This window comes from Falco naumanni, chromosome 5 (genome assembly GCF_017639655.2).
Source record: "Falco naumanni isolate bFalNau1 chromosome 5, bFalNau1.pat, whole genome shotgun sequence".
NCBI classification, from domain to species: Eukaryota; Metazoa; Chordata; class Aves; order Falconiformes; family Falconidae; genus Falco; species Falco naumanni.
The window spans coordinates 51,012,331-51,026,312 of record NC_054058.1 but is presented as its reverse complement, the minus strand read 5'-3'; the positions used below and the strand labels follow the sequence as shown (position 1 = coordinate 51,026,312).

The window sequence follows — 13,982 nt, the reverse complement described above, 5'->3', positions numbered from 1 at the left end:
AACAGCTGAGAGGATGTACTGCGCCTGCTTGCTCTAGGTACTTAATTGGCTGAAGAAGTTGCCAAAAAGTCTGAAAATAATTTGATCAAATTCTTAAGTGTTTTTTCTTCCTCATAGTCTCCTGAAATAAGGTACTTAAGCCATAGGAAACAGAATTTGGTTAGAAGCACAATGAGAAAGAAGAGATTCTCTTTTAGGATTTCATAACTGAATGGATTATGGGGCAGGGGGGTGGAGGGAAGGAGCTTATTTTTTGTTCTTTTTCTTTGTATATGTGCCAGTGCTTTTGTTGACAACCAAAAGAACCTGGTTACTATTACAGAGTTACCCATGTGTGTCTGCTATGGGGGGGGGGGGGGGGGGGGGGGGGGGGGGGGCAGGGTAGGTGGGTGGGAAATAAAGGAGAAAAACGTATTAATGAAACCATCAACTTTGAATGCCTGGAACTCCTTTCAAAGTCTTTAAAAAAAGAGTATTAGATTAATGCTGTTTCTAATCTATGGGTAGAATGCAGCGTTGGAAGAAAAATATTGTATATTATATACAGGACAGAAGGCAACAAATCAGTCTAGAATTTGGACAACGCCTAAATTCTGGATTGCTTGATGGTCTCCACTCCCTTTTGCACAGTTCCAAGCTGGTCCTGCTTGGTTTTACCTAAATTGTCTTTACTTTTGTAATCTCCTTTGTTTCATTAACTCTGTATAGTGATTACCTATGATACAGTGTTCATACACAAGCTAGTCTATTATGAGTTATTCTGGTGGAACAAGTCTGAAAGAATACTTCTCTTTGCCTCACCTTCAAGCTTCCATCTCCAGCTTCCACTGAAGTTTGCGCTCATGTGAATTTACTTCCATTAATTTTGAAATATTATAATGGCTTAATATTTCAATGAAAATTTTCTTCACATCCATACCTTTAGTGGAAAACTAAAGCAATTACTTCTCTTGCTTTCAGATGGGCACCTTTAAGGCACATGATGGTGAATATTTTTTAGAACCTCTGATGAAAACGGATGGAGGTGAATACGAAGATGAGCACAACAAACCACATCTTATATACAGGCATGAAGAACTTAAAAAAAAGTATCAGAAATCCCATAAACCTTGTGAAGTTTCAGGTATAGTCATACTTTAAATTTCAATGTAACTAAGGAGTTAGTACTTTGTTTGAAAATCAAGCAAGTGTTGTTATTCCCGATTCTTTTTTTTTTTTTTTTTTTTATGATTAATATCTACAAAGTAGAGGTGTGTTAGTTTGTGTGGTTTGGTTTTGGTGGGTTTTTTTTTCCCTGTTGCATTTCAGAATTCTATTAATATAAGCAACCTAGTGTGAGAAAAAGGCTCCAAGCATTAAGAATTTGTCATTTCCCCCCCTTTAAATTTATTGGAGCGAGAACAAAAGATTGCTCCCCCCAAAATGATGGTAATCCCTGGCTCACAGAGTTGCAGGAATATTCGTGGAGAAAACCCTTGTGTTATATTTCTGTCCTTCTAAAGAGATTTGTCTCCTTCAATGCCAGTCTTGCCTAGTTATTAGAGTCCTTCCTTCAAGGAAGAACAGAATATATCTGGCAGTACTTGTCATCATGGCAGTTTCTCTAATAAGTGAACCCTGACAGAGGATATGGAGAGGCATAGCATTCAGTACATCTTTATAGTTTGAAATTGCGCTGTGATAATTATTTCTAAAATTGTCTAAACTCATCTTTTCCTCATTTTGTTCTGGTTTCTTCTAAACTAAATTCATAATGAAAAATCAATTGGAAACCTTGGTACAAGCCTTACTTAATTCAGGATAGGACATCTGCTGCATTTCCTCTATCCATAAGTCCTGTTTCCTTAATACAGGGAAGCTCATCTGGGTTTGCCATAGTATGTTTTTGATAAATGTGATACCTATTACCAATCCACTTGTTAGTTTCTGGTCTTTATAAACAAAATTATTTTGATTTGTTCTGGTATTGAGTTTATCAATACATTGAGGTAATCTTTAAAATCCCACTTTAAATATAGATGCTGTTTCTCATTTTGCCAGTACTCTGAGGGGGCTGAAGTGTCTAGTTAGGTGCTTAAGTTCTGGAGAGTAGTGAGAATTCAGATGTCTTCTCAGTTAAGTAATTTTGTGGGCTGTTGCCAAGGTGACTCCCTGATCAATGCATGAATTTTATGTATTGGGCATCAGAAACCTCTGGTGGCTGGACCAGTGTAATTGGAAGTATTACAGTACTTAATTTGGAGGTATTGGGGTAGGTTCTGTATTTGCTATAGAAAGTGATCCTACCTAATGGATATTAACAAAGCTGTCAAGGAAATCACTGAAGGCTTTTGACGTGTACTTGCTTATGAAGTAAACTCTGTATTTATATGATGTTATATAAATGAAAAAAATCAATAGGGACTTGAGTTCAAGACTCAGGCCTAATCTTTGCTATGGCTTGTTTTGACTGTTTCTATTGGTGTCAAAGGTTTGTGTGTAAAAAATGCCTATTTTGTCTAATTAACTTAAGCTGTACTGCTTGTACTGCTTATACTGCATTCTAGGAACTGTATAATACTATCTTTTAACTACTTTTTAACAATGAATCCATATATGGTAGAACTATATGATAATGTACTAGACATCTAATTTGATGTTCCTATTACAGCTTTCCATGTTTTACATAATTTTGAAATTCTTGCACTGGTTCTCTTGGAAATAAGATCATCAATATAAGTTTGGTTTGTCTATTTTGGGCAGCCTTTTGCCTGTTTCTCCTTAAATTTAGAAACTGTATTCAACAGTAAATCTTCTTTACCTTACAGAAAAAGAATTGAAGAGCACTTTACTACATGCAACCTTCAGCAGTTTAAATGAAGAGAGCAAGGTTTTACAGAAGTCTCTCAGTTTACAGTATGCTTTTAATAACCTATCTATAGAGGATGGTGCCAATCCACATTCCAGGAGAAAACGTTTTCTTTCCTATCCAAGATATGTAGAAGTGATGGTTACAGCAGACACCAAAATGGTTCGTCATCATGGGCAGAATTTACAGCACTACATACTAACACTGATGTCAATAGTAAGTGAACTTAGTTCATAAGTATTAGCAATTTCAGTTACTTATGTTCTGTTTTCCTTCTGCAATTTCCCTGTCTTCTGATTTGACTGAATTCTGACTTAAAATGTTTATAGAATTTTTCTTTTAAAAAACCAAAACAAAACAGAAGTGGGGCCAGAACTTCAGGTTATGCATCTTTTCAGTTTAATACAGCAAGGTGTGTAGGTGACCTATTTCCTGATCTGTTGTCGCATTAGAAGAATTCTTAAGCTTCAGTGAGTTAAACGTATAGATTAATTACAGCAGACAGAGGTTAAAAGGTATTGTGGAAAAAATGCTTGGCTGTAGTAATCCTAGTTTTTAAAGTAATTTCAAATTAATATGGGTCAGACTGAGTTGGCATCATTTAGTTGAGCACTTTCTGCGGTGAATTCTTTCTTGGACCAAAAATCACTTGTATTGATTCAGGACCTAGTACAATAAGTCTATAAAATCAAAAGGTTTACCATGACATACGTTGAACCTTTTTTTTAGGCAAAGATGTGCTAAAATATTCTGCATAGTAATTATTTCCAGATTTCTGTCCTTCCACCCATTCAAGAAGCTTAATTTATATAAAACTGCATCTAACTTCGGGCTTTCAAATTAAAACATCTACATTTAGGTATCTATAGAGATACCGGCCTTAAGTAAGGGAGCTAGTCACTTGACGGGTTATAGACATCTTGTGGATGAACAAAATAGCTTTCTAGTTTCCACTGGGGTCAACTTGCTTCATAGAAGTGTCCAGTGCCATTTAACATGCCATAGCACCTCTGACTTGGCCTCAGCTGCTCCATTGCAAAGTTGTGAAAGTCTCCTCAGATCATGTGTCATATCTACCAGTTCTGTGTAGGTGTCTGATAATGTATAGCATCTCTAGTTAGGCAACTGAACAGAGTTCTGCTCACTGTAATGCCTAGATCTCCAGCTGATGGCAGTAGAGGTGCTGTTACCTATTACACAGTTGTAGGCACCTAAATTTAGAAGGTGAAGTTTTCTTTAATTGGTTTATAAGAAAAATAATTAAATTTTAAGGGAGATTAGCATACTTTAATTTTATTAACTTTTCTGAATTTTTCCACTGGCAGTGATGTGAAAGTCTGAAAGTACACATGTATATATGTAAAAAAAGGAGTATTGAAGGGTGGTTTTTTTTTTCTTTAAATTAATTTGGAATTCTTTTAGAAACAACTAATCCCAGAGATGTCTTTTTTTTTTTAAATAAAGTTACTTTTTAATACAGAGCTGTACTAAGAACTAAAGTGGTCAAAGCATTATTTTAAAATAGAAGCTGTTTTTTTAACGAAACTTTACAACAAGAGGAAATGGAACATTTATTGTATAACTTTCATGAGGCACTGTTGTGATTATAGCTAATGTAATTCCTGGTGTGTTTTGGGTTTTTTTAAGAACAAATATTTTTCCTGCATGTGTAGATGTTAGGCATTCAACCACTATTCCTTACAGTGCAATGTTTCCTGTGTCTTTTCACTTTACATAACTGGACTTCTAGGTAAATAGGATTTGCATTGTATAATTGCTGCTGAAGAGAATATATTGTTTAGTGTCAATATTTTTAACTGTTTCTAAGATCTAGCATTTAACATGTAGATGTATGAGTGAAAGAATACTAGTTCTTAGCTAAAAAGCTTGTGGCTTCATTCCTGCGCTTGCCTATCTATACCGTAAAACTAAGGCTTAGGGCAGTTATTGCTGGCTTGGAGGTAATGATACACAAAAAACCACTAGATCTTTAATGTGGATTTGATATCTTTGAATATCACAGTTAATGCGTATAGCTGATACCTTCTTGCAGCTCTTATTAGACATGTACATCTGTTAATTCTGAAAGTAATGTTGAAACAAAAGTTTAAGATGTTATTTCTAGAAATGTTTAGCTTTTATAAATGCAGATTATATTTTAAAATGTAAAATCAGATCTTAATACTGAAAAAAATCTTTCAGAACAGTTAACTTTGTGTCCCCCCCCCCCTCACCCCAATACATATCCCAGCTCATACCCCTTCTCTTTGAAGCATTTCAGCAGTGTTGTAGAATCACAGAAAAAGTAAAGTTGTAAAGGACTTTTGAAGTCATGTGGTCCATACAGCATTGTCAAACAAATCCAGTAATGCATATGAAGTTAGTCTTCAGTCTCTTCTCTTCCTTCTCATTCCCCATAATAGTTATTTTTTCAGTAAGCTATTAATAAATGTGAAAAATAAGAAAACAAATTACTACTCTTTGCTTTGTAATCTGTATTAGAATTTGTCAGTATGCAGGTGGGTCATTTCTTGATCCACAGCCTGTTAGTGTTTAAAATAGAAGCATTGTTAGTCTTGTTTCATTACCCATAAAGGCAAGAAATGAAACTATTAAATTTTATCTTTTCTGCCATTATACAGATAGCTTTGATTATTAAATTTAACTGGTACTTGTGTCTGGTCAAGCAACTTCTCCCTTTTATGGGAAATTGTCAGGTTTCTGGCATTTTAAAAGACCCAAGTATTATACTCTACTCTTTTATAATCATTCTGAAACTTTTAAGGATATTCAGTTTTGGCTTGGATTTTAAAGAAACCTAAAAAGTTTAAGCATAAAAATACCATTGAACTTTAATGAACTTAGACATCTAGCTCCCAGAAGAACCTTTGAAATCCTGGCCCATTTTTCTTTTCTTACTTTTTTTTTTTTAGAATCAACAAAGCCACTAGAGTAAACTTGCTGCTATAGGATACTGTTTTATGAGTGGAAAATAAGAGCTGAAATATACTGCTCAATATTTTTAGGGGTTTAAGTGTCTTGTCACTCATCCAATTCAACCCGAAAAGGCTTAACTCTCAGCATGCAAGTAATCCCATTGAACTGGAACCGGAATGTGTTTTCTCATTTCTTTAAAATTGCATAAATGTTGGCAAGATGAGTATTTACAGTATTTACATGTCTTGGAAATAAATAGGAGTTCTGATTGAAATATGTATTGAAAGTCCTAAGGCAAAGGTATTCCTTGTGCTTTTATTGTATTGAAATACAAAAGTTTTGATAGAGTAGCATTATTTAATGTGAAATTATAAATTAAATAATAAATTTGTGATAGTTTAACTCGCAACGTTCTTTCTTGTTCCTCCAAGTGCTGCATCAGCAGAACAGGCACTGTGTGCTGCCTTAATAGTTTTAGTAGCTGGAGGACTCTTTTAAGCATATTATGTTCTGACAGTTTGAAGTCCCTAACACAAAGGTTTGATTTTAGCAAGTGAATAACACATTAAGACGCTGGAGTTTACTGTAACGGCACAAAACCCTCATCAAATCTGGGTCCATAATGCATTTTGAAGTGCTCTCCTCGTTTTCTGAATTTGGTACCTGACAATTACTGACATTTTTAAGAAATGTTCTGTTTATATAGTTTGGGAATAAAAACTTTCTTGGTCTTTTCTTAGTCTGCTTGCAGAAAGACCTTTTTAATCTTGCCGTTCTGAAAACGTGACATGTAAAACCACCTGTGGTAGGGCTATGTTAGCCAGTTCAGATCGTGAACTTGGCTGACTGCCTAGTCATGTGAGTGCTAGAGTTGGAGCATGGGAGGGGAGCAGCCATGCATTCAATGAGAGGATGAAGGCGGCATCAATTTAGATTGCTTAATTTGTAGTGAGAATCGTAAAATAGCATTATGTGACTGTAAAATAGTACCATTATAACATGATATTGAGAGCTGGTATTTTTAATTTTCATCAAGACAGGTTCCTAACTTGGACTCTGCATAAAGAACAAAACCGTGGACAAAGCCATTTATGTAGACTTTCAAATATGTGCAAATCAAACTGCCATTGAAGTATCTTGAAATAGTTACTGTTGTTCTAGTGATATTTTGTGGCTGTGGTAACTTAGTGAGATGTAAATTGTAAAGCAGCGAGTAATAGGTCTTAACAGTAAAAAAAATTCTAGTTGTAGTCTTGGTTATACTTTTTTTTGTTGTTGTTGTTGCCATTTTGACAGCTAATAATCAGCACTGATGGTGAAATATTTACTATGTGGAAAGATCCCCTGTACCAGTGTGCTGTCCCTATCATAAAAAACAGCTGAATGATTTTGTCATAATGCATATGGAATTAACTTAAAGAATATTTTCATACTTTCTTTGCAGTTCATACCATAAAGAGGTTAACAGTTTACCTTTCCATAATACTCTGGAAAAACATAGATGCATACTAGCATTTAAGAATATTTGACATTACTGATTCTGCCATATAGTCATCATTTAAAAATAGGCAGTAGACTTGAATAATTTATAGGTTAAAAATGTCATTTGTATGACTAGCATCTGAAAGGCAATAAATATTTTTAAATTCAGAATTTAGTGATGACTTTATTATTCCTTGCATCTACTACTCTAGACCACTAAGACTGTATTTTACCCCTTTTTCTCTTGGATCATTGTATTGCTACTAATGCTGTAGGAATGTTCAGTGATTTTTATCTCTTATTCAGTGAAATCTGGAGAGCCAGCACAAAGGCATTTGTTTCATGCTTAAGCTCTGTACCTTATCCTGTTTCTTCTGTATTTATATAAAACCACATGATCCTGTGCACTTTGACATGGTTAAAATGAAAATAATTATTTGATTATGAACCAATGAATATACATAGCTGGAAACCATTATTTTCAAAGGGTCATTCATACAAAATTCTCTGGGCTAGATGCTTATCTTGACATATGGATATCTATATGGGTAAAAAAAAAAAACACCTGCTATTTTTTGATTTGTGACTGTCTGTATTCCAGCTCCAAGGTGCCTGTATATTAAATGTCATGCCTCATACCTCTCTAAATCTTGAGGTCCACCAGCTAATACAGTTATTAGAGCCAGCAGTGTGCCCAGGTGGCCAAGAAGGCCAATAGCATCCTGGCTTGCATCAGGAATAGTGTGGCCAGCAGGACAAGGGAAGTGATGGATCCCCTGTACTTGGCACTGGTGAGGCCGCACCTCCAATACTGGGTTCAGTTTTGGGCCCCTCGCTACAAGACAGACACTGAGGTGCTGGAGCGTGTCCAGAGACGGGCAGCGAAGCTGGTGAAGGGTCTGGAGCACAAGTCTGAGGAGCAGCTGAGGAAACTGGTGGTGTTTAGGTTGGAGAAAAGGAGACTTGGGAGACCTTATCGTGCTCTACAACTACCTGAAAGGAGGTTGCAGTGAGGTGAGGGTTGGTCTCTTCTCCCAAGGAACAAGTGATAAGATAAGAGAAAATGGCCTCAGGTTGTGCTGTTGGTGGGGTTTAGGTTGGATGTTAGGAAAAATGTCTTCACCAAAAGGGTTGTCAAGCATTGGCACAGGCTGCCCCAGGAAGTGATTTGAGTCACCATCCCTGGAGGTATTTAAAAGCTGTGTAGATGTGGTGCTTGGGAACAGGGCAGTGATGGACTTGATGATCTTAAAGGTCTTTTCCAACCTAAATGATTCTATGAAATTTTGCAGTATGTGTGCAGGCACATAGTTGCCCATCTTTGCACTTCACTGCTGTTAGTGCTATTTACTGCTATTGTTATTTAGATGATGGTGGTGGTTGCTAATTAGAAATCTAATGATTAGACTAGTCCTTGTCTCTGACTTTCTCCTCAGCAGTACAGGGTTCAAGGTCTATCCCTACAGTGAAACCTCAGTACTGTTTAATTATGACAAAGGCCTTCTGTAAGCTACCTGGGACTCTTCTCATGTATAAGAATGAGACATTCTGCCAAACAACGCTTGTATGTCTTTCTCTGAGTAGCTTCTAATTGCTAGAAAAGCCTGGCTATGGTTGTGCCTTGTGAAATGATCTTTTTGGGCAGTTTCTTTCAAATACTGAAAGGAAGGATCCTTTGACATCTGAGCTGTACGTGATGGCATTTGATGTGATCTGATTGTAGCCCTGGTGCATATTTTCATCAAAAGGCTCTAGATGATGATGACTAAGTCAACATTTACTGACTTACTGCAATATTAAAGGGATATCTTTGCAACCATCACAGTCCCAAGTTAGAGATAAGACAGAGCACAGCATTCCTAGCAGGGCGACTCAGCCTTTAAAAGGGATGTGTTCTTCCTTTTTGCCTTCACTAGAGCACAATAGGGAGTCATCTGGAATCTCTTCTTGGTTAACTTGAGGGATGGTAGGTTGGAGAGGACTTGGATGAGGGGACAAGAGATGACCTAAAACTCATAGGAGGTGACTCTGAGGTGTGTAGGTGTACTTGCACAAGTCTGCTTGAGAAGTGTCTGCTGGCTTTAGGTTCCACTGGTGAAAGCACAGGTATGTACCGAAATATGGATGGAACAGAATGGGAGTAACACCAGCAGAAATAACATAGCTCTTTCTCATTCTCTCAGTGAAGCAATAAATGCTGTGATGACGACTTTATCTTATGACTTCAGACAATTCTAGGGTCTTACAAAACATATGACAGCATATGACAATGGAAGAGGTGAAAGAGAAGTTTCCCAGATCCTGAATATCTTACATTCTTTCCGCATTATAGTGATAAATGAGAGATTGCTGGAGCCTGCAAAAGACATCAGCTAAGAAAGTGATACCATGTTTCTTTCAGGGTTTATGAATGTTTGTGTTCTCCTGATATCATGGTTGTGTGCAACTGACAAGAGGAAAGAAAAAGAGGTTTTGTGATAGAACGTTTAGGAAAAGAGATGAAGAAATCAAATTCCGTTTGGTTATATAATGTATTTATCTTCCAGCCTCTAGATTTACTTGCTTGTTTACTAGTCCCTTTTCTAAATAGGGCATTTTGACACAATTCAATCCTGGTTTAATGGACAGTTACAACAGAGGTATCAAGAGGAACTAAACTTTGTTGTGACCAAGTTGCTTCCAGTCACCTAGAAGCCACAGCTGTAGTGATGACAAGATCTGGCTTAATCCTTGAGAATTTAATGAAAATGAAATCTGTGATTCTTCCACTGAAGGGTAACTAGCTTGATTTATGTATGCATTTCCTTTCTTTGTTGCTGTGAGGTCTGAACTGTTCTGTGGTGTGGATGCTCATTTTAAGAGTCTGAAAAATCTCTTGAAACTAATTTCCCTTTGTCTTGGCTATTACCTCCTACTTCTGTGAAGCCTGGATTTAGATCACTGTAAGGCTAGTAGATCTGGAAATTGCAAAGAAATGGTGTATTATATCAAATTCCTATCCCATTTCGTCATCATTTTTCATGAATGCTTCCAATAAGAGCATTGAAAGAGGAGCAGGGAGAACTTATGCCTTTCTTATTTGTAATGAAAAAAATAATCTCATATTCCAGATCTTTGATACTTGCCTGCATTCATCTATCATTTCAGGTCTTAGTTGGTGATTTCAGCCTGCATGGTTCCCTAGGTAAACCATCAAGTTTGCTTTGTGGTTTTCAGCTCTCAGGATTTTTACTTTTCATACGTGTTCAACCAACCTGCAGAATATACCTTGCTTCACTGGTAAGGGCATCTCATTATCAGCACAGAGTCTTGCCCTTTGATCTTTTGAAAGAATTAGTAATAACTAAATGATTGGAGGTCATGAAAGTGCCCATGAGACAAAGGATCCATACTTTGATTCAGATGTAGGGTTAATGAGAGCAGTGTTACTTTGACATTTAGCATGAGCTTACCTGTTTTCAGTAAGAGAGAAAGCGTGCTTCAGTTTCTGGCATAAACCACTGGCCTCTGACATCTAAGTGACATTATTTCAGGCCTCAACTGTTCTCCAGACAGAGATAGCCAGTAGGTAATTCAGATAGGGCATTGCTATGGTGTTGAAGGTCCTGCAACAGATTTTCTTCAAGTGTGCAATCAGATTCTTCTCTCTTCTCTTCTTTGTATTTACTCAGTCTAATGCATACCTCCTCTGAGGTAGGACTAAGTTATATTGGGTTTTGAAAAAATACTTCTGCTCAAATATTTTAAGTGGACTTTGTGTCAAGAGGCAAGAAGGAGGACACCTGTCTGGGTTTTGTGTTCTTTGCCTCCTTTTTGTTATCAGATTTTGTTAGCAGATAACATCAACAGACAGCACTTAAACAACAGTAACAGATTATTTTTTTTTAAAAAAAAGGATTATTAATGTACACGAGGGAACATCCATCAACTACAGTAATAACCATAAACAAGAACAAGAAATGCTAAGTTTTAATCCCAGGAAGCCTTCAGCTTTGACTCCTTGCCCAGATCATTCTAATCACCCAGGATCTGAAGTGAGCCTTCCTCTCACATACTATGGTACAGGGGCCCTTTAAGAAACTGAGGGGTAATGCTGCACTGAAGATTGACAGTTGCAGTTTAAGCGCTCGTGGTATTCTTTGGTGTTAGCTGAACCTAGTGAACTCCCCCATCCAGTTCTTAATCCCTTTGCCTATTCTACCTGATATAAACCGTTGTAAAATGGGACAAATCCTGTATATTGTGTTTTTTTTGTCCACCATGTCAAGTGTCACTACCTCAGATGACCTACATGCTCTTTACTTGTCAGTCAGTGAAGTGCAGCTATTACCTGAATTTCAGAGCCTTCTGTTCCAAAAAAAGGCATTAACTAAATAGTTTGCAAGTTAATGAAAAGATGTTTCTGACTAATCTAGTGGCCTTCTGTGATGAAGTGACTACATGAGTGGACAAAGGAAGAGCTACGGTTGTCATCTACCTGAACTTCTGTAACACCTTTGATATGGTATCCCCCAACATTCTGACCGCTAAATTGGAGAGATATGGGTTTGATGGGTGAACTGTTAGATGAATAAGGAGTTGGCTGTGTGGGCACATCTGAAGAGTTACAGTCAATGGCTCAATGTCCAAATGGAGACCAATAATGAGTGGTGTCCCTCAAGGTCCTGTATTGGGATCAGTACTATTTAATATCTTCATCAATGACAAACAGTGGGATTGAGTGCACCTTCAGCAGCTTTGCAGCTGACACCAAGATGTGTGATTGCTTGGAGGAAGGGATGAACCCCAGAGTGACCTCAACAAGCCTGGGGATTAGGCCCACGTGAACCTCACAAGATCAACAGGGCCAAGTGCAAGATCTTGCAGCTGGGTTGGGTCAGTCCCCATTATCAGTACAGACTGGGAGATGAATGGATTGAGAGCAGTCCTGTGGAGGACTTGGGGATACTGGTGGATGATAAACTGGACATGAGCTGGCAATGTGCGCTTGCAGCCCAGAAAGCAAATGGTATCCAGGGCTGCATAAAAAAATCCCCAACCATAGCTAGCGGGTACAGGGAGGTGATTCTCACCTTCTACTCCACTTTCATGAGGCCCCACCTGGAGTACCGTGTCTGGCTCTGGGGCCTCCAGTACAAGAAATATATGGACCTGTTGGAGCATGTCTGAGGAGGACCACAAAAATGATCAGTGGTCTGGAACACCCCTCCTGTGAGGAAAGGCTGAGAGAGTTGGCATTGTTCAGCCTGGAGAAGATTCCAGGGAGACCTTATTGCAGCCTTTCAATATATAAAGAGGACTCACAAGGTTGACTTTTTACCAAGGGCTCTAGTTGACAGGACAAGACATAAACCAGTTTTAAATTGGAAGAGGTTAGGTTTATGTTGGATATAAAGAGAATTTTTTTATGATGAGGGTGGTGATACACTGAAACAGGTTGTCCAGAGAAGTTGTGAATGTGCCCCACCCTTGGAAGAGTTGGAAGTCAGATTGGATGGGGCTTTGAGCAACCCGATTTAGTGAAAGATGTCCCTGTCTGTAGCTGGAGGGGTTGGTCTAGATAATCTTCAGAGTCCCCTCCAAGCCTAATCATTCTAGGTTTCTGTTACTGTATTTCTGTAGCAGTGCCTGTTTCATCATTAAAATCTAGATATGAAACAGTCTTGCTTTGTTTACCTGTTCCATAAAATTATGTTAATGCTGTATGCATGTAATTTTCTTTACATTATAAGCCAGTTTCTCGCAGATCTCATTTCAGATTCCTCTGACATGATTTTGGAATGCCATATGAACCCGTATTCTGTTTCTTCTTTGCTAAAAAGAAATAAAACTTGAAACAGTTGGGCTGGAATTAGCCTCCCCTGGCCTCATACATCTGAAAATTAGACCTCTCATCTCCCTCCATAGTAAAGGGATGAAGAAATGAAATAACTTATTTTACTGTCTTGTATGAAAATACATATATCAAAATATGTATCTTCAGATAGGCATGTCTACACAACAGTTCATCCTTTCTCTTTCCCCATTGATTATTGAAGGAATTTAGACAGCTTTGTTAATGTTAATTACATGAGCCAAGATGAATGTGACAATTGTGTTACGTTACTCTAAGTCAACAAATGTACCTTGACTGTGGTATTTCATGGGGAGGATAAATACCCCAAAATATCCTTCCTAGATTTATTAAAGTGGATCTCAAGCTATAAGAGCACATTATGAGCTTGATAATTTGTGGTAATTTAAAATTAGTTTTGATAGTAGCAAAATGGTAGTTTATTCCTTTCATATTTGGATAACCCCTTCTGCCTAAATAGTGCTTGAGCCTTTACAGGCACCTTTTTTTTTGATAAAGGTATTCTGAACATGCCTGTGCCTAGTTGAAGTCTTCAGTGTTTGAGAGGTGCATCTTATTCCCACCTCAGAATAATTGGAGATTTGCTGGTTGGTAACCAAGAATGGAGTCCATATGGGAGGAAGCAGACAATAGCTGTGCTGTTCTGAAATGTGTTCCCCACATGGAATCCAAGATGCAGGTTCCTTCCCTGCCCTTATTGAATCCTCCATTTCCAGCTTGTGTATCAACAAAGAATGAAGGACAACGCTATGCATTGTGCTCTCTCTAGTTTAGAGAAAGGGTGGGTATGAGCTGGGAGCCAGTGCTCTGTCAGTTCCAACTTTTTAGCAGAATTACTTGGTCTTAGCTACATAGGATGCA

General features: G+C 37.6%; 1 protein-coding gene across 1 annotated transcript in view; it reads left to right on the top strand.

The window, feature by feature from the left end:
* ADAMTS20 (ADAM metallopeptidase with thrombospondin type 1 motif 20) overlaps nt 1–13,982 on the top strand; it is a 98,945-nt gene that overhangs the window by 13,442 nt on the left and 71,521 nt on the right. The window contains exons 3-4 of the mRNA XM_040596689.1: nt 961–1,123; nt 2,808–3,064. Coding sequence (XP_040452623.1) covers nt 961–1,123; nt 2,808–3,064 — 420 coding nt within the window. The remainder of the gene's footprint in view (nt 1–960; nt 1,124–2,807; nt 3,065–13,982) is intronic.